At 44.9% G+C, this 23,508-nt stretch overlaps 2 protein-coding genes across 2 annotated transcripts; both read right to left on the bottom strand.

Annotated features, from left to right (window-relative positions):
* Nucleotides 1-2,742: 2,742 nt before the first annotated feature.
* On the bottom strand, nt 2,743-6,875 carry slc50a1 (solute carrier family 50 member 1). Its single transcript, XM_040165535.2, has 6 exons — nt 6,537-6,875; nt 6,287-6,364; nt 6,049-6,172; nt 5,787-5,948; nt 3,782-3,901; nt 2,743-3,681 (listed from the first exon to the last, which is right to left on the bottom strand). Exons 1-6 carry the CDS (start codon nt 6,602-6,604, stop codon nt 3,574-3,576), a joined length of 660 nt encoding a protein of 219 aa, XP_040021469.1. The 5' UTR covers nt 6,605-6,875; the 3' UTR covers nt 2,743-3,573.
* Nucleotides 6,876-8,935: 2,060 nt separating this feature from the next.
* Nucleotides 8,936-18,054, bottom strand: efna1b (ephrin-A1b). Its single transcript, XM_040165534.2, has 4 exons — nt 17,751-18,054; nt 10,252-10,547; nt 9,958-10,155; nt 8,936-9,799 (listed from the first exon to the last, which is right to left on the bottom strand). The coding sequence occupies exons 1-4, from the start codon at nt 17,846-17,848 to the stop codon at nt 9,678-9,680; spliced, it is 714 nt and encodes a 237-aa protein (XP_040021468.2). The 5' UTR covers nt 17,849-18,054; the 3' UTR covers nt 8,936-9,677.
* Nucleotides 18,055-23,508: the final 5,454 nt, after the last annotated feature.

The raw sequence follows: 23,508 nt of genomic DNA, 5'->3' as shown, positions 1-23,508 counted from the left end.
AAGCCCAGTGAGTATTTATGAGTGATCGTTTGTCATTTTTAGACTGCAAACACATTAACTCCCCTTAGTCCTGAAACACCTGTTTGCTTTAAAACCTGTATTCGCTATGTGAGTGTCAGAAAGGATTTGTAGAACATAACCGAATAACAATTCTGTGAGTTTAATGAAAATGTATTTATTCAACTTTTGAAGCTGAAGCAGGTAAATTGAGCTTTGAGCTTGAGACACAATATTTTGTCTTTGAGTCCGTGGTTTCAAACTCAGAGTCTCTGATGGGATGACAAGTGATTCATATAGAACGTGTACGTGGATGCGTTCTGACAGTGTTTTGGTCCACAGGCGGTCCGCTTACAGATTAATGACTAGCTGTCCACATTTCACTTAACTCACTGTTCCCATTCTAAAGGCTGGCAGAGGGGGGAGGAAGACAAGGAGGGAGGAGGACAGGAGACAGACACAGGACACGTTGAACCAAACAACATAACCCAGAGGACACACCGGAGGGCTGCCTGTAAATCTATTTCCGTATAGAGCAAAGGTCTTTCAGCACCAACTGGTAACACTTTTTTTTGTGTGTAAAGTGTGTGTGTGTGAGCAAAAGGAAGGTGGTCTTTGTGTTTTACGTCCGCTGTATGCATCCTTTCAGCTGTGCAAGAGCTCCGAGGAGAAAGAAAAATGCTGATTAGAAAATAAAAACAAAAGCTTGACAAACTGGTAAATCTGAGAATAGAAAGCTACTTGCTGCACCCTGCACACGGTTCCCCATAAAATACCTGGTCCGACAACTGCACAAACAACAGAGTACAGGTAGACCAATAAAAAGCCACGAGACAGGGCCTCACAATGAATGCTGAGCAGGGAATTTCCAGTCTAGCGAGGCGGTTTAATTTGCTGCATCAAGCAAGCTTCAAGGGATTTCTTTCATTTTTTTATATAAATCTGTCTGACAGACCTGACTATCACTGCAGATGATCCGAGGGGCACAAAACACAGCAGTCAGCTGTGTAACAGAAAGTGTGGGAGCAGGACTGCGGGACCACCGAGTCATTTTAAAAGAGATTTTAAAAAGGAGGAAGGGAGATGGCCCGGAAGGATGAGTGAAGCGCATTCCTTTCCTCCCTCTCGTCCTCCTCAAAAACAGCAGCTGGGACAGGTGGGCTTTTACTGATGGTAGAAAGTAACCTCCCCCCCCCTCCTCCCCTTCAGTGTGCTGTGTGTTTATGTGCCGCGGACGCACACACTGTCTGGCTGCAGATTGCATGTTAGCAGAGACTTTGTTGGGTGCAATTATGGGGGGAAACAAATCTGTGTAAGAGACACAATAAAGTGAATACATACTATGTGACTGTGTGTGTGTGTGTGTGTGTGTGTGTGTGTGTGTGTGCTGTTTAAAGAGGCTCCCTCTGTTTCACCTCAGGAAACAGAGGGATCCTGTTTGTGAGTTGTGCTCATTGTTTAGCAGACCCCCCCCTAATCATCTCCTACTCCTCCACACACACACTCCTGTACACAAAACCTGTAATCCGCTTCGAAACGCCCCGTGTCAATATTTGGCTGTGGAACAAAGAGGTGTAGCCTTATACATCAGCATAAGGACAGATAATAAAGCCATAGTTTGGAATGAGGGGTGTGTCCGGTCTGTCCTAATGCATTGTCCCTCCAGCCTTAAAGTTGTCTGTCTCTCTTGTCCAGTAGAAGAATGGACAACTCCCCAAACTCCTGTATCTTCTCCTGGAATCATTTACTCATTTTTCTCCCGTATAGGCCTGCCCTTTCCTCATATATGACTCATTTCTATTCCCAGGGTCCCCAATTTATCTTATCTGTATCTGGGCTGTGCAGCAGACAAGATTAATCACTTTTATGCACGACTTCTTTGTCTCCACATCTCAACTATGGGATGGGTTGCCATGACGTTTTGTGATCCTCAAACTAAGGATATCACTAACTTTTTACGGACTACTTTCTGTATGTAGTGAAATATGTCAACACGTCTCTATTGGGGACATTCTTGGTTGTCAGATGATGAATGTGATTTAAAATTCTCAATATATAACTGGTGGTAATTTGTGGGGTTTGACATTCCCATCTCCCTCAAGAGGAAACAACAGCACTATACACGCCAGTCCTAAACGTCGCCTTTGAATTCTTGTTTCCCAGGTTTCAGCATTTCCTTCTTTTGTCTCATTTCTACATTCTTCTTGTTTGCCACTTCATCTCCTGCTCAAAAGGTTTCTCCTTTCCTTTGCTGTTCCCTCGTTTGACTGCGGCTTATTCATCTCCCACCTTGAGTCCTCTCAGCGTAGTTATTTTTCTACACAACACCCCAAGTACAGCACCACACTGTGTTGTGTCTGTAGTCTGTCAGTGAGAGGCTCTTTGAGCTCAGGAAGAGAGGCCAATGTCACACACACACACACACACACACACACACGATGAGAACCTCTAGCGTGGCCTTTCCCACCACTGCCCTCTCTGTATCAACACAGTCACACAAACAAGCTCATTTGCACTGGTGCGCCATCAAACCGGCTTTTGTCCTTCGTTGCACACATGCCAGCGAGCGCACACGCAAGGTGCGCGCACACGCTTATCTCCACAACTCGCCCTCTAAGCTCACCGCTACAAACATGACACAACCTGCGGCACAAATTTTACTACTTCAAAAAGGGTCACGGACAGTTTTCTTACTTTGCCGTACCGGAAAGATCCTTCATGGCCACAGGTTAAAAACGCAAGTCATTGATGGTTATGGTAAGAATTTATTTACATCCTTTAACAGTGAATGATCAGCACTGACAATCGGCTCATTTGCATAACATGCTTTTCTCCTGCTTATTACACACAATAAGCAGGAGAAAAGCAAGGCTCAATTAGCCCTGACAGCCAGCCACCATGGAAATAAGCATCCCTTATTCTTGTAAACAAACCCTAGCAAATTAATGTCCTTTTTCATGTTATTTAATCTCAAATGCAGTTAAGAAAAAAAAAGAGGTAAAAAAGCATCAACAACATAACATCTGAACGTGGAAAAAATAAACATGTGTATTTAAAAGACCAAAACAAATATAGCTGCAGCTCAATATTCTGTATGCACAGTGATACAGAAGCTAGTAACTTTGAAGAGGAACATCATTGCCGTACCAGGGGAAATATAAAACTATATATTACCAGGGAGGAGAGCACTACCTGTGTATAAAAATAGCAACCAGCAATTTACAACTTCTTTGGCTAGTATGAGTTTAGGAAGATATCCAACTCACTGAATTGTGAACATGCTGCAAAGGTCCTGCTGGTAAAATCAGTCATCGATCTTAAATAGAAAACAGGGTCTAAGAGAAGGCACTTAAGGACACAAAAATATAAACTTTTGAATCAAAGACGTCTGACTTTTTTTCACATATACCTTCCCGAAGTGACAACAAGTAACCAGACGTTATCTCCACTTCATTTGTGGTCCAAAGACAGTTTGTTTCCCTCCACTGTCTCTCTGCATGGTTACAAATACAAGCCTTGGCAAAGCCTCGACGCAGCCAACAGATCTGTCACCTGCTGACATTCCTGTAAACCTCCTCATATATGCATGGACTTATACGCCGGCGAGCTCTGATTGACTGACGCAAATCTCCAAAACAGATAAAACCTGATGAGACTGGTGAGGATTCCCGGCGTGTTTGGAACCTGGAACCAACACAAAGAATTAGGAACGCTGGTTGTCATTTAAAATGAAGTTGAGGGCTGTTAATGGCTCTGATTGAGGTGCACACTCGTTGTATCTCACCACAATGAAGTAGTCGTTCAGCTGGAGGCCGTACAGGACCCAGGAGGTTGATGTGAAGAAGGTGGCTACAGTCAGAGGGAAGGACAAGCACGTCACATCCCCACTACGCACTATCTGCACCTAAAAGGGAGAGAAAGACAAAACAGCAACAATTTGTTAGGAAAAATACCTCGAAGCGGATTACAGGTTTTGGCAAACGTCAAGGCACATTCATTGACATTACTAGATGAAGTAGCTTTTAAACAGGTACCATGAAGCACATTGAAATCCTAAAACAGTTTTTGCAAATGACCACAAATGGTTATCTATATTAGGAAAATCATTCAGAAATAAAAGCTTATGTGTGTTAAAAAAATGCCATTGAAATAGCACACTCAATTATCGATCACCTGCACTGAGAATGCACCGCTGTGCACACTTGAAAACAATTAATTAAATAGAAATTAGAGGGATTCAGAGTTGCTCTTTAGTGGGCACATTTTGTAGAGATTTAAAAGTAATTGAGTTTGAGTACGAGTAATGACAATAACACATTTGTTTCCTCATTCCATTTTTGCACATAGGCTAGAATTACAGCATGCAATTCAAGTGAGTTTAAGTTTCCTGCAAAAAACTTCTAACTGATAAAACAACTGCGCGGCACCAGCACACTGGGAAAGTAGACCAAGTTACTTTGTTTTTTATTCACTTTTTCTTCCCTTTTGTGCTGCAGCGGCACTAAATGCCTTTGAGGACGGTAGCTGAAAATGTGTTGCACAATCCCCATATTTAAATGAGTCTGGCATCTTTGAATAATGAGCACCAACACGACAACATGCTGAATGGGAGGAGAAGACAGAATGTCAGCGAGGAGATGAGTTACAAGCAGAAAGAGATGGAGAATAACAGGAAGACACAGATGAGGAGAAAGAAAGGCAGGAAACAGACTGAGGGTCATTTCAGAGACAGATACAAACAGGATAGTAGTTTGAGCTGCAAGATGATAGGAAAAGAAAGAGAGAGAAGCAGGGATTCATTCCTTCACTGGTAAATAGCTGCACGTGCCGTTGTCTGACCTGAACAGATGCCGTTTGTTGTCTTTGCAGGAGTTTAGCATATGGTCAGAAAAGAAGACAGAATGTGCCGCTTACAGCTCAGTGTGTTGAAGTTCATAGTGGGACGTTTGTATGAAAACAGCTTTTGCAACACATTCAGTGCTTGGAAATATCTACCTGCATAAAAACGCAACATTTATTGGTACAGCCCCGTGCCACATTTTTTTTTGGGGGGGGGGGTGTTAATGGAAGAAAAAGCAGCCATGACTGAGCGATCACACACTGAGCTGAGCAATAACTCTTACTGCTACAGACTTACTGGGTGGTAGAAACTCAATGCCGTATGAAATTAGATATGACACTAATCAGGGACGGTTTACGATTATATCAAAGTCTATCGTGCTTCATTACCATGCCACGAACATCAGTTTGATGAAAATCAGCGTTGCAACTAATATACGTTAAAATTGACTCATTATTAAACTAACTAATTTTGTTCGAGAAGAAGAACCGATTTCCTGTGACGTAAAACTCAGAAAAGCATAAATGTTCAGAAATGCATATAAATAATTTAAATAATAAATTGATTTATTATTGAATTAAATAAAAGTACAAAAATTCTACTTTGAGAAGCAAACCAAAAGATTTCATGATGCAGAAATACCCATTTGAGAGTTGTGTGTAAAATGTTACTGGATTATAATTAGCAATATATTATTGCATAGTTCCCTTTAATGTTGCAGCTGGTAAAGGTGGGAGTGAATCTATTTAGCTAAATCTATTTACCTAATATACTGGGAGACATCTTGTGAATTTCATTCTGAGGGCCAGGACAGTTCCTTGTCCCTTATCTCAACCAGCATCATGAATTATTAGACAAAGGACATTTGTTCATCGCCTTTTGTGCTTCATTTGACTTTGCAAATGCCGTCTGTATGCAGTGATTCTCCGGGTAGCATGTGAGCGTGTACCAGGTCGGTGAGCGGTGACAGGTACATGCTGACGGTCACCACGCTGCAGGTGAGGCCCAGCTGGCTGAGGCGAGTGTCTCCCTCCGGAAGATACGTGGTGAAGTAGAACCAAGCGCAGGTCAACACCGTCCCTGCAGCAGCAGTCTGTGTCATCACCAGCCTCTGAAACACACACACACACACACACATACAAAGAGAGAGAGGGGTCAGTAGAGAAACAGTTGCACACCCGAGTGGCCCAAGTTTACATTCCCTCTCTTACCTTTTGTTTTGTGTAGTGGAGGTACACAATGATATAGAGGACCTGGAGTAGAGCTCCAATGACGTTGACCAGGACGATGGTCCGATCCGTCTTCAGAAGCCCATAATAGAGCCAGCCCAGGTTACTATGGAAACAGGACGAGCATCAGACATGAGCAACCTCTGGTTTTCCCAATCGCCCAATGAGCACCAGAGTAGAAGACAATAACGCTACAGAACTGAGGCACACACACACTCACTTAAGACACGTGGTGAGGAAAGGGAGAAACTGGATATTCTCAGCACTTTTGGATTCTTTCATCTTCTTCAGGTCGGTCCTAGAAGCGTGAACAGGTAAACAAACAGCTTATACAAATGAGGGAGTAACAAAGTCAACAAGTCACTGGCTGGCCTCTTGTTTCTTAACAACCACTAACTCAAAGGAGCAAATGACAATGAAAAAATTGCAATACGTCATTAAGACATTAAATGATGAGATATTCAACTTACAGTCCAGTCGAGAACATCCCGACTGTGAACACGATGCAGGCCCATGACAGAAGGTGGATTGAATCCATAGAAAAACCAGAGAAAAGCGAAACAGACGCCCCTGTTCTGTGATGTACGAGCGATGTCTGCTTTTCAAACACGAATGACTGAATTGCATGCGATTAAAAACGGAATAACACAACACGGACGCCCTGCTGACTTCACTGCGTTTCCGTGTTTGCAGTCAGTGTGCACAGCTGCTTCGCGCTCTGATTGGCTAAGCGAGGAAGCAGGCGGGGTGGGTTTGCTCCAATAGGATGCCAATACGATAGGACACGTCGATAATGTGACGTCATCACGTTATAAGAATTGGGACGACGCGGATGGAGCAATGATGGAGGCAGCTGGTGGATTTAAACTTGCAGATGGAAGCCATGTGAAGGTATCATTTATGCAGTGGTAGTGAAAAACAGGAGAAGTAAAAAAAACAACTAAGAACTAAGAAGTTGGATATTGTTTGAACTTCTCAATATTGGAGTTGTGTTGTGTACTGTGTTAGCCTATGGTTGTGTTGATTTATAATATGTACATGTACTACTTACCAAAGCACGTGTTGCAAAGGAGTGGAGTTTGAAAGAAATCAGGTAAAAGATACTTTGGGGTTTGATTTTATTCCTTGTTACTGATTGTTATTTTCTGAGATCCACAACCTTCTCAAAGTGCAGTACTAAATTGCTGGAGAACAGGAAGAAGAATGAACTATTATTAAACTCTTTCAATTCTTTCATTTTTCTTGTGAATTATTGTATATGTTTACAAATTCAGACCCCTAAAAAGAATTTAAAAAATGAGACAAGGTACAAAAGGTATTACAGTTATATCAACAATTTGATGATCTTCAAAATGTTCACATTCAGGTTGAGGTTTTGGCATTCTGTGGGTGTTAAAAGAGATCAATAAAAGTATTATACTGCTTAAAATACCATTTAAAAAAACTTCAAAGCAATGCACCAGTGAAATTTTAATGTCCTTCAATATATAATTCTTCTAGTCAGTGGACCATTTGGGCTGCATACTGTTATTTCATGGATATTACATCCAGCATTTGAAATAAGGATTCATATTTCAACTTGTGAATTAAAACCATAACCATAACCAGCAAAGCCGCCTTGCTATTCATCAACGCTCAGGTCAATTTCATGCCAATCTCCAAAGTACCTCTTTTCATCATGGACCCACTGATCAGCTGACCTCCCTCCTGTGTCAGCAGCTGAGAAGCTCTAAACACAGACCCTTTTTTACCTTTCAAACCTCCCTCAGACTTGAGCTTTCTCAGCACTCTTTGATGTATAATTGTCTTCCTCCTTCTTCATTACTTTATCGTCTCTAGCTTTCATTTTTGCATTTGATTGACTTTTTTCCCCCGCTTAATCTCATTTCTCAACATATGCTTTTTTGGTCTTTGTTGGTCATTAAATTGCAATATTGCCAAAGCCCACTGAGGTTTTACAAAAATGTTGTCTAACCTTTCTCCTTTCCATAATAATAATCTATAATAATAATCCATTTCCTGACATTTGAAACCCTCCTTTGGCAGATGATGGCAGGTAATCTTTAGAGTGAATAGGGAAATAGTACCTTGTTGCTCACCAACAGTAAATGAATGTAAATTTTACAGGCATTTCTTACAGAGCATCCTTGAGGTTAAGGACGCAGGTTTAATGATTATGTTATTTGTAAATCTTACGGTTACAATATGGCTGCCTTTTTGTGATGGTTTCATCAAACACATTTAAAGTCTTGTGTTAACCTCTTACACAGATTCACAGGAGCTATTTTTCTGATAGTGCGCGTGATCATCTGTGGCTAATTCGAACCAAGACGTGATTGTGGAAAAAAACAAACAGCCGCTTTGAACGTATACGTTGCATGGTTTTACACGGGATGGTGACTTTTGACAGTTTTCAGTCAGCTCTCGGCTCTGCGGGTGTGGAGTTGTGTGCACTGAGCTCTTCATTCCAACATACCACTGTGCAGATGAAGCATGTACAGGGAAGAAAAGGCGAGAAAAAAAGTGTGTGGGTGAGGAGGCAAGAGAGTGACACCATCACACCTAGTTGTCAGTTTGCTTGTGGGCCTTTCTCTCTGTCCTCTCACGCCCTCATCGCCCCCCCTGCTCCTCGGTTCTTGTTTGGTTTTCAGACTGTGAAGTCTGTAGCAGGCGGAGCTGAGTAACCAGGGATGAGAGAGGGGAGCGGATCAGAACGGAGGTCGGGAAAGACCTCGAAGTAGAGGGAGACTTCATGGTGTATGCCAAAATATTTATCATGTACTTATATCCATCAAAGTGTCAATGATGTCAGTGGGATTTCAACACCCGAAACAAATGTCACCAGCGCTGATAAAAAAAGCAGAGAAACTTTTCATAACAATCACAACTTTATTTTACGAAATATTTTCACATCTTGAAACGGTTTCTTATAATTTTCTCTATATACACATTTACATATAAACATTTACAAAAAGCAAAACAAGCTAACATGAAAATATACATCTGAAAATGTATTCTTGGAAGTCCATTCAGTTGGAGGTTTCACAATGTGCAAGTGGAATCACAGCTGTGCGTCAGCCAGTGTACCATGTGCTGTAGAAATGAGTACTGAGGAGGCTCAGCTCCCTAAAACCGTTCAGCAGTGTTTATCTCAACCCCAGCGACTGATTCTTTGTCAGACTAAAGAGATATAACAGACGGGAGGTGATGCATCGGGGAGTTGAATGCTACAAATTAACAAAAATGACGTTAAAAGCTGGAGATAAGGAGTGTAATCTGTACCAATGGTAAAAAAAAAAAAAAAAAAAAAACACAGGACACTGACAATAAACTTGTCATTTTCAAATTGATAACAATCCGTTAGTATTTTGATCAGTTTGCTTGCAGTTTTGTTCATAAGGAAAACGAGTGTAGTTTAAAAAAAAAAAAAAAGGTCAAATGAGAATTGTCATCCACATAATAAAAAAATAAAAAGTCCTCTTCGGAACGATCCACATTCCACACACTCAAAACGCACACTGACGCAACTGTCCCCAAAAAATCGGTTCATTGTCCCCAATGACCAGCATTGAGTTTGCATTGTCTCTGTCGCACTTTGCCTTTGCTCAGCCTCAGTGTAGCGTCTGGGCCAACAGCACCGAGATGGTGGTCAGGACAAGTGAAAATGAGACCAGCTGCGCTCCTGAACTGCCGATGCTCCTCTGAACCTTTGGCTCCATCACAGCAGGGTCGTCTGAGGAAACAAATGGGAGGGGGAGTCAGTGTTGAGTTGCATCATTCAGCCAAAGCAAACACGCCCGGCTGAACTCATCTCAGACATGGGGCTGCTTTGACTGTTTTACATCTGTCTTGTATTTCTTTTTTTTTGGGAGTGGGGGGGGGGATTCTCACCTGCTGGGAGCCGGTTAGAAGGGTTGTGAACTCCTCCAGCAGCACCTAACTTCACTTTTTCAATATTTTCTTTTGCATTTCCCGCCTTGACTTTCTCCAAGTTGTGCTTTCCGCCGCCGTGTTTTCCGGCGCCGTTTTGTCCGACCACGTCTACCCTCAGCCTCAGGCAGTCCTGGCCGTGGTGATGCATTGGCTTGGCTGCGGAGGGTCAGAAAGAGCGGAGCGTTTTAATACGGGACACCTTCTCCTCAGGAGCACACTGAGAATACTGCTTTTTTAGTTGTTCATACTTACAGATATAATAATAGCTCTCTCCCTGTCGGAACTCCTTGCCCAGGGTGAAGGGAGTAAAACGCTGGAATTTCTCAGAGAATTTCTCGGGGGCGTGGGGGGCGAACGGCCGCGAGCACTCCCAACGGAGCTGGTCGAAGGAGTGAGGCTTGCACACCTCGTAGTCCTCCTTCTCCACCATGTACAGCACGTAGCGCTCGGCCGCGTGCGATGACACCTCGCCGTGGGCGTAGTGCGGGCAGACGATGTCCAGATAGTCGTTGATGCGCACTTCGACTGCGTACTCCTCCAACAGGAAGCTGCAGAGAGACGGCAGGAGAGACGTGAGGTTACTGACAAATACACACACACACACGCACACACGCACACGGCAATCAGGCTTTACTCCCACGGATGACAGGCGTCACCACGGGCACAGTGTGTTTACCCGGTCCGGTGAACAGAACGAGAAAACAGCCAGATCAGGTTGCACCTGTTCATCGGTCTCTCGTAAAACGTACCGCTGCCTCCCGCGCCTTCCCCGCCCTCTTGCCTCGCTTGGCCTCGCGCACACGTTTCGTACGACAGCGAGAGACCTCCCGATGTCCCCTTTTCACCTTTTCTGCGCGTCGAGTTGGCGGCTTCTTCTCACCCGGATGCTTGTTAAAACCGGTGCCGAGGCTCCCGTTGGGACTCCTCGCGCTAATTCGCCCCGTCTCTGTCTGAAGCCCTGTCACTCAATGACTCGCTGGTTGCATCAAAGGCCGAGAGGGTGGAGACAGTCAGACTGTCGCCCTCTCGCTCGCTTTTCATCTACACCCTTCATTTAGTTTTACGGCTCTCTTTGAGCCTCCTCCCCGTCTCCTCTATCCTCACTTCCTAGGCCCGCTTGGTGTCCTAATCAAGCACCACCAGAGAGAGAGAGAGAGAGAGAGAGAGAGAGAGAGAGAGAGAGAGAGAGATGGTGGAAAAAGAAGTAGGAATCCTGCAGTAGTAGCTTATACTCCATGAAGGTTCCCTGATCCTCAAATCTAGTCGGCGTTTTAATCTGAGTGGCGGCTTGTGAACGCACCGGTTCAGCCTGTTGCTGTGAGTGAAAGTGACACAAAAATGAAAAAAACAGCCTGTTTGTCTGCTATTGTTTATGTGTAAGTGCGTTTGTCGCTGCATCAAAGCATTAGACGTGTTGGCCCCCCGGGCCCCCCTCCCCTGTCCTGTTGTTGTGGCTTCTGTCGGGACCCCCTGGCCGAGTCACAGACACACTGGCTCCAAATGTGGGCCTCTAACCCCTCCTTCCTGCCTCTTTGTGTGCGTGTGTGTGTGTGTGTATGTGTGTGTTAGATCCTAACCTACCTGTCAAAACATGCTTTGTTAGCTGAGCACAACTCTGCACTTGTTATCCAGGGCTAACAGGCTGATCACCGCCCTCCACTTGCAATCACTGCTCTCTCTCTGTGTGTTGGTGTGCAGGCAGTTGTTTGTTCGTTTGTGTGAATATGCGCGTGTGCGTCGGGGAAAGGAAGAGAGACAGCTTCTAGCAGCCTAATTGGCCAAATAATCTATACTTTCATCTTGTTGTTTTCTGTGAGTCACACAAGGCACTTGGGGAGACACACAAGGAGATTTCTAGCTGCTCCTGCTTAAGAAAGGGGTCATTTTAAAATGGTATGGGGGTTAACCTTTTTCCCACACTGTGTGCTTATTAGTGGTCTGAACGACCACCGTATGAAAACAAAGGCTTGTCAAAAGCCAAAAAAACAACATATATTCTGTTGCTAATTCCATTCACAACTCATGCTTTTAAGAAAAGGGGCCTTTATCATTCTCTTAACCTCCTTGTTTCCCTTCTCCTCCTCCTCTTAGCCATTGGTCTTGCTAATTAAAAGCTGTTAGATGTCTGGGGCCAGCATGTTCTAAGAGGGGGGGAGGACAAATGAATGGGGTGTAATTATGCTCTTTCACTCGCGAAAGACAGATTGCCTGAAGGCTGGAGGGCCCCTTTAACCTCTGTACCTTACCCCATGTGGAGCTTTCACTACCCTGACTAGCATGTGTGTGTTATACGTGTGCTCATGTGACGCTCAATGGTTTTTTTTTTTTGCGGCTTGCTTTTGAGTTTCCAGAATTGAAGAAGCTTTTTTTCTTTTTTTGTGCTGTGGTTTGTGGCATCTTTACGCAACGATCGGTCAAAAGCACTCAGCACAATTTTGGAGCGCAAACACGCATCTTTCCCCTCCACCCTCCCCTCTCCGTTCTCACTCCTCAAAGTCTCGCCTCTCCCCCGAACCACTATCGCCTTTGAAACGAAAGTTCCCGGCGGAGTGGGAGTCGCATTAACGTGATAGCTGTGTCGCATGCGAGGGTGAGAGCCAGGTGGTGGGAATAGTTGCAAGCCTTCTTCTTCTTCTTCTTCTTCTTCTTCCCGTGTCCTGGTGTGTTAGTGCGTCTGTGAGAGGGATTCTCTGAAGACCCTTATTCAGGGCGCCTCATGCCCCGGGCCCTGGAGCACATCTGTTCACCGAGGCCTGCTGACGCCTCTTGTGTGTATGCGTTTTCTTGCATGTGACTGAAGGTGTGGGTAAACAGCGAGGGTTGAAGGTGGCTGCAATCCTTCTTCCTCGCTGCTACAAGCAGCTCATCTCTCACTGCCAAGCTACTCTGGCTTTTTTGCGTCAGTTGTGTGTGTTACGTGGGTATAAAGTAGTTATGGCAGTACAGGCGAGTTCTCCAACACTTTGCCTTCTCATCCAAGCTTTGAAGTTGTGCCATTGTTCTTGCCCCCCTGCACCACTTTCCTGCGAATTCTTCCCCGAGCCGTCGCTTGTATCCGTCAGACGACTGACACAGGAACTCCTGTCCGTCACCGTCCCCACGGGGAGGGTTTCGGACTGGCGGCCGGGTCCAGGGGTCGGAGTTCAGGGTTGCAACGCGCACTCGCTAGCATCTGACTCAGCACAGAGGATATTTTGTTTCGCACGCACAGAGCAAGTCAGCACTACAGAAACACTGAACAGACGCATCGCTCCCCCGTTTGCTCTGCAGGTCGTCCGAAGCGAGTGTGCATACAGCGGAATGGCACAACGGGGGGGGGGGGGGGGGGGGCTGTGGTTTGGATGGTTTACAGTTTTCTCACTCATCAAATTTCCAGTAACACGGCTCACACACTTTTTACTGTGACGTGTCCGCTTAATACCAGATTCATTTTCTGTGGTGTGGCAGATTCACACCTCTTTTTCGCACAGGAGCTGTCAGTGGTTCTAATGGGATTGGCTGCTCACTAGTGGAATACGCCATTACAGCTCCTCTAATGTACTTTTTATTAACTTCCAATGTAATTTACCATCCTCCTTCCTCCATCTTACAATAGGAAACCCATGGGAATTCTTCCTAAACTCTGCACCAATACAACCTGCAGTCTCAACTTCAATTTATAATCTAGGACTGAACGTAGTAAATATTACCACACGAATATCTGCTTGCTCATATAAGAATGCATCAAATAGCGGAGAATCCTGTATTTTTTTTTTTTGAATTGTTAACCATGCCATTTCTCACTTATTTAATTCCTAACTTCTCCACTCCCTTCATCCATCAGTGTCCACTCTCTCCTCCCTCCATCTGCCTCTCCTTTATTCCAGCAAAATCAGCCCATCCCCCCCCGGTCTCTTAACGGTGACATAATATACCACCGTGCTTTATCCAGGCTAATTTCTCAACACAAATCCCTTTCTCCAGTTCACCCTTGTCTCACCCTGCACCCCGGCCTTTGGTCCTCCTCCTCCTCCTCCTCCTCTCTGCCCCCCCCAAAATCTTTTCACCCAGACTCTCCTTTTTGTAGCCTCCTTTTCAACTTCCAATGAATAGAAGAAGGCCAAATAGGATCATCTTGGTTTAAAATGTTTTGGATATATTTGCATGCCTTTGTCCTTTTTGTCAAGGCGAGACGAAAAGTTTAGCCAACTCCTAGAATTCAAATTTAATATTCAACTCGTCTTGAATGTACACATTTATATCATTTAGAAGAAAAGAAAATGCGGCGAAAGATCCTCTAAATACTGTAGCTTGAGTGCATCCTACAGAAATTGGGTGGCGTTCTGTCCTTTAGAGGGCAATAGTGGGCTGTGGACACTAAAGTATGCCTGAAATGCTATGAATGACCATTGTACACATACGCAAACACTCGCATGCCTGCCCTGACATACTACGATAAAGCTTGGCAAAAAGCATGGCCTCTCTAATGTTAACAGAGCCTGAGAGGGGCTCGGTCCGTCATCACGGTGGAAAACTACTGGGAGCTAAACAGAGGATGGTCTGTGAGGAAAGAGGGGGACCGATGGAGGGGGGGGAGGAAGTCTGGACCACAGATAAGGAAACGAGAGGAAGAGCAGAGAGAAAACAGAGGTGCATGGATACTGTGAGGCGGGAGGGACACGGATACGATGTATACTGTGGTTGAGGTTTATGATGCGGGACTGTATGTGTGGAACCATTTGACAGTGTGTTGGGTAAGAAGACGGTTTTATCAGCTGGGTACACACGAGGTCTTCTAATATTAAACGGGTGGGATGCATAGGAAGCGTCATGGAGACGTCCTATGGTGATTGTAATTGATTGTTCTGACGTGGATCCCATCTGGGAGATTATGCTGGGAATGATCCACTGGGACACCTAAAAGGTTTATTAGGCAATTCGTATAATGGTTACACTATACAACCCAACGACCCAGATACAAATGTACAGATGCACCTTTACAGACTATAGAGGACAAGGCATAATCATTACATCACAGGGGCATAAATATAGATCAAATAAAGCCAGAAGGATGATGTTTTTGTGTCTACGGGTCGGATTACAGGCCATTTCGTAATCTATGTTAGTGTGTGTGAGATTATGCTCAGATTACAGGCCTTCAACCAGACGGGACGTAGGCTGGGGAAGGAGAAGTAATGAGTGGAAAGAGAGAGGGAACAAAATGTATAAAATGTGCAAGTTGAGTGGGTAATCTGGGGGGCGGGTGGGGTCTGCACTCCAGGCTACACGTACGTGTCACGGCAGGCCCGGCGGCTCTAATAACAGGCAGAGCCAGACACCCGCGGAGATAAACAGACCGTTACATTGCACCAAAGTCCTGATAAAGAGCCGCCCTGGATGGTGGAAAGCTGCCCGACAAGACAAATAACGTAGTCAAAAGAGGAGGCTGTGTTTTAATCGGTGCGGAAAAGTGGGGATTTTGAATGCCAAATAGTCAGTAGGTATGGAGAAAAAAAAGGGGATGGAGGGCTTGGGGCCAGCGGGCAGTCTGGGAGGAGACCCAGCTGTTGAAGAGAGGAAAAGGAGTGAAGATGAGGAGAGGAAGAGATGCGTTCTGTCTACTGGGAGAAACACACACACACACACACACAAACACACACACACAGCTGACAGCGTTGAGTATAGTAACAGCGGGGAGGAATGCTGGCTCTGGCTAATATTAACATCCAAGTCTTGCCTCTTGACCCCGCCCCCCCCCCCCCCCCAGTGTGTGTAAGTGAGTCACACATTGATCATGTCTCGGTAAGCCTGCTGACGGTAATGGCCACTCCTTATTTCACGCTGACGTTTGCCTCACTCACGTGCTGCCCGTCCATAACAAAAATAAAAAAACACTTCCTGTAAAAGGCTGGTCGGTACAAGTTCAAAGTCTCTCGCGCACACGGTCGACACAGGCAGGGACACGTAGTCTAAAAACAAGACCAGACCAGATTGAGAAAACCATCCGTCCATCTGTCTTTTAGGAAACTCACACGTACACCAAAACACCGGCGTGTCAAATCGCTGCAGGTCTTAACTTACATACAAACACACACACACACACAGCTGATGCCAATGTACATCACGGATCTATACTCCTCGACATGAATGGGCAGACTGCTGCCATCTGGTCACTGTCCTCCACCTACGACAAATCACTGCTGCTCAATCAGACCAAGAATCAATTAGCATTAATTAGCCGCGGCCCACTGCCGTCACAGCCCCGCTGATGGATCCCCGGCAGCCTGAACAGGTGACCGATGGATCACTGGGGGACAGGTGGGCTTTTAGCTGTAAAGAACAATATAAAAAAAAGAATAGGAAGATAATGGTAAAAAGAGAAGTGAAAGGTGAGGAAGTGGCACTTTAGTCCGCCAATTATGGTTTCAGTTCAGCTTTTAGCTGCAAGACTGTCATTTCTGTGCCTGACTTCATTATTTCCCTCGTCACCTGTCAAGTGAACAACTGAGAAATTGAAATGTCTCGATCCCAAAGTGGGACAGAATACATTTGCTACGCGTCTTTTGTAGCCATTGAGTTAAATTATACTTTTTATCCTGTTTGACAGCAGTAATAGTGCAGGACAGTAGCAGAGACCACTCTGGACCTTCTTTTGTCTTCTTCATCATTTGAAGGAAAAACTCGAAGATCCAGTTCCATCTTCCAAAAAGCCTCTTTTCACATTCCCGCTCTACCTGCGCTGTGTCTCACCTGCCCTGCGTGCGTGTGTGTTGTGACTCAGGTGTAGAACTGCGTGGGCCTAACCCCGAGCCGTGAGTCACACACGGACTAACCCATGACGACAGGGCTTTCCATTAGACTTCTTATCCAATTATCAGGACAATTGTTTTCCTTGTTAAGGGCCTCTTTTTTTCCCTGTGTCTTCTTAAGAAGGGCAATTAGAGAGCCGGTAATGTAATCAAGACAAGACTAAAAGGCTGTAACGGCTTTTGCCCTCGTTTCGTCTCGGTGGCGGATTTTAGAAATCGACCCAAACCCGGCAGTCAACGACCGTCCTCTGGTTTCAGCCCGCTGACAAAATAATACCGCCGTTGGAGCGCGGGGATCACTCCCTGCACCATAAAAGCTCAATAAATCACACTGCGATATTACAAGTCTGCAAAGCTGCATCGATCCCACTGAGTGGTTGGATTACATTTCTGACCTCAAAACAACATAATCAGCAATAGAGCCTCTTATGAGAAAACACTAACGCATTGGCATAAAGGTGATTATGAAATTAACCTACTGATTCATTTTAATTCATAGGCTTTCCATTACACACACACACACAGGTGCAGATCTTACAGATAACATCACCGGCCAAGTTCATACTAGCCAGTCTATTTTCTACTATTCGAGTATGTCTGGGTCTATGTGTAGGAGTTAAATATAGTGGTCCATCTGTCTAGCCATTCACTTACTATCTGCGGATTTTAAACCGTACAGCTGGTGCTGCTGCATAGTACTAGTACCCTGATGACGATCCTGTAAGACGAGTTTAAAGAAAAGACTACACACCTCCAACGTCACAACAACAACAAGCTTAGTTGTAACCGTTCAAGAGCTTAAGGACACACGGGGCCACGCGGGTAATGTGGAGACTTTATGGGCAGAACATGACAGAAACATTGTCACACAGACGGAGCAGTGAGTCTTTGACGCTTTTTCTCTCTCAACAATTCACACATTAGACAAATCCAGGCACACGCGCACACGAGATCCGGACTTACTTCGGATTGGAGCCGTTCCAGTAGACGCTGTGTCTCTCCGCACATGCGAACCAGGACCCGACGCTCATCGCCAAACACAGCAGAAACGTCAAATCCATCCCGCCTCTTCTGCACGGGGAGCTCACCGAGTTCACTTAGCGAGCGATGCTCTAAAGACGCCTCAGTCGTTGGAGACTTTAACGCGTAAATGACGTGCGCGGGACTTTACGCTACTGAAGGACTTGGAGGGAGTTAAATGGGACGCAGTCGACCGGAGCACTATCGCAACTCTTGACTGCTTCACCAGAGCGCACCTTTCGGTTTTATCTGGCCTCGGCTCCGCCCCTCGTTTTGATGCCAGCCAATAGCTGTAAGATAGTCGGAGCGCCCCGCCCACTGCTCCCATCCCACAATGTGCACTTTACACCAGAATAACTGAAAAACAAAAACAACCCGCCTAGAACAAGCCTACAATGAAACCGCGTTAGCATAATAAAGACATATAAGGCAATGGGGTGACAAGTCAATTACGATCAATAGCAAAGGGAAAAAGTAAATCAACAGTAGAAAATCAACGCTGAAACACATATCAATGCAGGACAATGGGTGTTGTTTTATATTTATGAGCAACTTAACCAATATCTAGTTTAGCCAGCTGTGAACAGGTTTTATCAGACTGAAATCACTATTAATAGCATATAAGATGTATCATAATAAAATAAAATAAAGTGATTTTATATAAAAATGTACTCAAGAAAATGAATTACAAGTTAATAAATTAGTCTAAATGCGTGGATTTCAAATGACAGCATTTTGCAAAGGTTCCTATTTTGTATGTATTGTTATGCAGATTACCCTCTATCCGAGTAATAGGATGTCATCAGATCGTAACACATTAATACATTAATGTGTACGCAGCACTATGATGTTAATTTTGGTGGCTCTATATATTTAATTATACTTTATAATTCACTTTTTTTATACTGTGATTGTCCTAATTTCAAAGCTTGCAAGAACCAAACCTTTTTAAATATGTCTTATTATTTACTGTTTAATAATGAGTGGAATATAAAGCAGCAGTAAATACTCCACTAACGCTCAAGTAACATACCTAAAAATATTCTTTTCTCCTTCCATCGCAAACACATAGCAGATTATTTATTTTGATACTCAGGTAAGTGAATTCACACATCCATTGTGCCATGTAGGTGTTAGTTGTCGTTGGAATTGTGTATTTGTTGTTGTTCTAACACTGTTGCGTGGGTGTTGCGTTGTGTTGTGACGTACTTTGTGGTGCAATTGTGTGTTAAGTTGTTATCATGAGTTGTAATACAAGTTTGTCAACTCATGTTATGAGAGTGCTTTTTACTGTGCAAAATTGCATGTTGGTGCTGCAGAATATTATATACTAAATAGATTTGTCCCATGTTGTTGTGTGGTAATGGTGAGAACCCCCTCGTGTGGTTGTGTACTGATTACTCTTTGTCAGATAGTTAAGAGTTACTGCTGCCGTAGCAGCCGGTCTAATCTTATGGGCTCCGCTCTGCTGCGTCCTCAGACAGGTAACTTCACAAAACAACCTCGCAGATGGAGCGGATAAACTCCAGACCACGCCGGGTGCCAGCGGGATTGTGGCCTCAGCGGGAGACGGCTTCCCTCGGGCAGGGATGGGGCCCAGCCGGGGTGAGCTGGTTCATAGCTGCAGGGAAAACATTATGTGTGTCTGTGTGTGTTTGTGTATTAGTATGCATAGACAAGCTGAGTGTCTGACTGTATTTAGGCTTGACTGGGCAAGCAGACACGTCCTGGCATTCTGAGGATCACACACACACGCACACACACACACACACTCAGACTGCAGAGCCCATAGGCAGTTAATCACAGTTGACGCTGCTTTTCCGCTCCATCCTGTCTCCGAAAGAAAAAGTGGAGAAAAGGAGGAGGAAGAGGGCCGAAACTGCTTGATTTCCTCTAAGGAATGACTCTACTAACAACGACACGAGGAGACTGTCCCTCATTGACGGCAGACGTCCGATGCACAAACATCTCCTCATGATGCACAGATGTAACATATAACCAACAGTCAAAACAGACGGAAGCACCAATTTATAAATACACAACACCGCAAATACACCTCCTCGCTGCTGCTGCGAGAGTCACACGACTGGGACGTACACACTGCGAGAAACAGATGTGGGCTCTCATGATGGTGTTGATGACTCGAAAAAGAAACTCACAGAAAAAGTGTTTTCGAGATGATGGAAAGCTCAAAAGCTCGAAAATTGGATTAAAGGTCGTCGGGGTTAAAAAGCCGACAGCCACACAAACCCCCCTCAGTGAACGGAAATCCGTCTTGTTTATTTCTAAAGCGCCTGTCTCTAGGCGTCACAGTATCTGTCACGAGTTGGTCAACGTGTTGTGAAAATACCACAATGACATAACTTGTACAACATTTAGGAAGAGCTTTGGGAGGAGATGCATGAAACAAAAAACAGATGGTTTTGAGGAAGAAGAAATTATAGCTGAGCGAAAAGAATAAGTCCCCTAAGCCTTTTCAATTTGAAGTCCAGCTCTCTTCTCTTCCGCCTCGTCCTTTCCACTCATCCCGCCGGCCTGATGTGGGGATCACAGCTGGTCTGTCGAGGAGAGTTCTCCTCAGACGCACAGAAATATGCAGCAGGAGAGTTTAATAGAGACGAGGTGGAGGGAAGAGTTGCAGGTTGTTGCAGATGAATTAGACGTGGAAACACTGGGCGTCACCGACAAGGAGCCAAACGGGGAGAGAAACTGCTTTACAGGCGTGTGTATGAACACATCCGTCCAAACACATGCATGTGCGTGCACAGGTTTTTAATGGAGTTTAAAGCTGTGTAGGAGTACTGCTGTCATTCATAAAAAAACACCATAATATTTATCTAGGTGAATACATTTCTTCTTCTTTTGTGTTGCCCTGACTTCAACACGTCATTACTCGTCGTGCCCTTGAGCCTCCTCCACAACCGCTGCCGTGCCGCTTGGGCCTCTCCTTCCTTGCCTCTCCCTCAGAACGTAACCATGGCTGTTATTGGGGGAAAAAAAGGTCATTGAGAAGATCAACACGGTGAAACAATGCAAAGGGTATAACGGGGCGTAAAGGAGCTAAATCACTGTCATATGCTCCTTATTGACTCTAGTTAATCACAGATTGCTCTTTCAATAGTTGCCTTTTGTTCACCAAACCTCTGTGATTACCCCAAGCTTAGGCCTGTTAACACTTGCCATCGTTTCATCTACACATCGGACAGCTTGTCACCCGGCTGCCCTCTGTCCCTTTATCCCCGGCCTCCTGCGGGGCCCGGGGCCTTCTGGCTCGTAGCGGCACACTCCGGCAAGATGCTCCTTCCCTGCCAGCACAAAGGCAAGTCTCCCGGCGCCTTTTCACACCCATGCATGTGCATGCAGGTGGTCGCCCCATTCAGACACGGGGAGGCACACTTCCACGGGTCTAGATTCAGCCCGGTTGGGGGGGGGGCAAATGGAGTTTTCTTTCAAAGACAAACTCTCAATTAGGAGGTGTGTCTGGAGGGTGGAGATGTGCAACACAGGAGCACAAGGTATAAAAACATGCCAAGGACACACGCATGCAAACAAAACTGAAACGATGTTGCATGTGTGTGTCAGTAGGGGGTTAATCGCCCCCCCCGCCCGCCCGCCCGGACTAACACCGTCTCATTATTCAGACTGCAGGAATCATTAACTCGCCCAGTAAACAGGCACACTTCGCCGGTTTGCTCCCTCACTGCCGCTCCGTCGGCCTTTCTGTCTCTCGGGGACTCTCACTCCCCCTTGTCCACGCACACACACACACACACACACACACACACACACACACACACACACACACACACACACACACAACAGCACAAACAAAATCCGGTGAAATATTTAACAAAGCGACTCGTCTTGCATTGTCTCCGCCAACCTTTGTCTCACTGTACTTCCTGGTCTGTCCCCCTGCCTGTTCTCTCCGCTCATCTGTCGTCTCTGCTGCCTTCCCTTCCCTTTTTCTCTTTCTTCTGTTCATCTGTTCATCTGTTTCCACCTGTTCCTCATCGGCCACCAGCCAGAACGTGCTGAACTTTACTTTCTCTTCACTTCTTTTCACGTTGCAGTCAAATACCTCTAAAATCTGTACCCCTTTATAATCATTCATGCTTTTCTTTCAGCTTCACTACTACTTTGAATCTTTTCCCGTAAAAGTACCTTGGGCAGTGTATTCGTTAGGAGAGAATCCATTATCCTCCTCCATCCTCCAACCTTCTGCCCTCTTTATCGCTCTCTCTCTCCATCTCTCTCTCCTCTCCTCCCATGGTCCTGGCCCCAGACCTATATTCATTAACATAGTGTTAATGATCCCAGATGGACTGACATGTACTCTGTGGGGGCGAAGTGTGAGTGGCTTCTTCCAAGGGTGTGTGTGGGTGGTTGTGTGTTTGAGTGCATGTGTATGCACGGCTGTTGGGTACATTGGCCTAGTTGTGTGTAGCCTACAAAGTCTTTGTGTATATAAAGTATACAAGCGTGCATGCGTTCATTTGGGCATTTAAGCAAGAAATAGTTGCCTCTCCCCAGCAGTAGGTAGCTTAGTTATAGTGATGTGCATCTCTTATGCCCTTCTGTCAGAAAGCCAACAATAGAATTGAGCAGACGGTCGCTGAGGACGTATTTCAGTTCATGAGGAATCTGTTCTTCCTTTGTGAGAAAGAAAGAACTCAATGTTTCATCACTTTAAATTGTCATTCATGTTGCTTACCAGTAATAACAGTAGTACACAGTAGTAGTCATGACCAGTGTAATGGACATTACATGGGGGATACCTGAGGAATTCCTAAGTTAAAACAAACTGCCATAGAATTAAAAAAATGTAAACCGTGTAAACTGTGCTCACAAGGTTCAGTCTGTGGACCGATTCATAGCCTGAAGCCAAAAACGACACAAACACAAATCTCATGTATGAGCGAAGCCAACTTTATAAGTGCACTAAATCCAGAACTTCTTCTTCACTGCATTGCAGAATATATTGAATTGTTACTGCCAGCTGTCGATTTGGGGAATGGTGGGACACCATTGTGTATTTATAATCGTGTCAACCATGCAAGCTTGTACAAAATAGACTATGCGGAGACCCCCTCGTAGAATAAAGGCTGCGTAGGTCTACACAAGAAAAACGCATTCCTCAAAATGTTCAACCACTCCTTTAATAGTTTGGGTTTTGCTTGAATGGTTTATTTCAAGGGAGATCAAACAATGCAGCTTACACTGATATTTCAGACAGCAGAGAGTTTCCACGTTAGTGAGATTTTACAGAAAGCTCTCAACACAACAATCCCATTGTTTGGAAACCAGAGCCATAAAGAAATGGTTGTGCGGGCATGCGGCGGCTCCTGGCCTCCAAATTCATTTAACTCCTCTAGAATGAATTGGAAGGCCGTGCGCCAGACCAAATCCAGTCTTTTGACTTCACTAATGTCTTTGCAAATTGCTGCATCCATGTTCTCAAATGCTTCAGAAAGCCTCAAGGTCAAAAGTCCACACGGCAATCTGGCTTACGTTGCAAATGGAGTCAAACGTACCACTGTACTGATTAACCATTATGATTTATCTTCTTTCTTTTTTTCAGTCTAGTGACCCTTAGACCACACGTATGCTATGCCGAATGCATCGATGGATAGCCTCAAGAGATCAACAAGTTAGAGAAGGCAAGAAGTTAATAGCCTGCGGCTAACCAAGTTTAGGTGCT

The sequence above is a fragment of the Gasterosteus aculeatus genome, chromosome 20 (genome assembly GCF_964276395.1).
Source record: "Gasterosteus aculeatus chromosome 20, fGasAcu3.hap1.1, whole genome shotgun sequence".
Taxonomy (NCBI): Eukaryota; Metazoa; Chordata; class Actinopteri; order Perciformes; family Gasterosteidae; genus Gasterosteus; species Gasterosteus aculeatus.
The sequence above is the reverse complement of the archived record's forward strand: the minus strand, read 5'-3'. Positions and strand labels throughout refer to the sequence as shown.

Coding starts and splice junctions, on each gene's coding strand:
- efna1b (XM_040165534.2), bottom strand. CDS start 17,848: ATGGATTTGACGTTTCTGCTGTGTTTGGCGATGAGCGTCGGGTCCTGG. Junction 10,548..17,750: donor TGGAACGGCTCCAATCCGAA/GTAAGTCCGGAT, acceptor GTCTCTCTGCAG/CTTCCTGTTGGAGGAGTACG. Junction 9,800..9,957: donor TTCTAACCGGCTCCCAGCAG/GTGAGAATCCCC, acceptor TTGTTTCCTCAG/ACGACCCTGCTGTGATGGAG.
- slc50a1 (XM_040165535.2), bottom strand. CDS start 6,604: ATGGATTCAATCCACCTTCTGTCATGGGCCTGCATCGTGTTCACAGTC. Junction 3,902..5,786: donor TGTCACCGCTCACCGACCTG/GTACACGCTCAC, acceptor TCTCCCTTTTAG/GTGCAGATAGTGCGTAGTGG. Junction 3,682..3,781: donor TGAACGACTACTTCATTGTG/GTGAGATACAAC, acceptor TGTTGGTTCCAG/GTTCCAAACACGCCGGGAAT.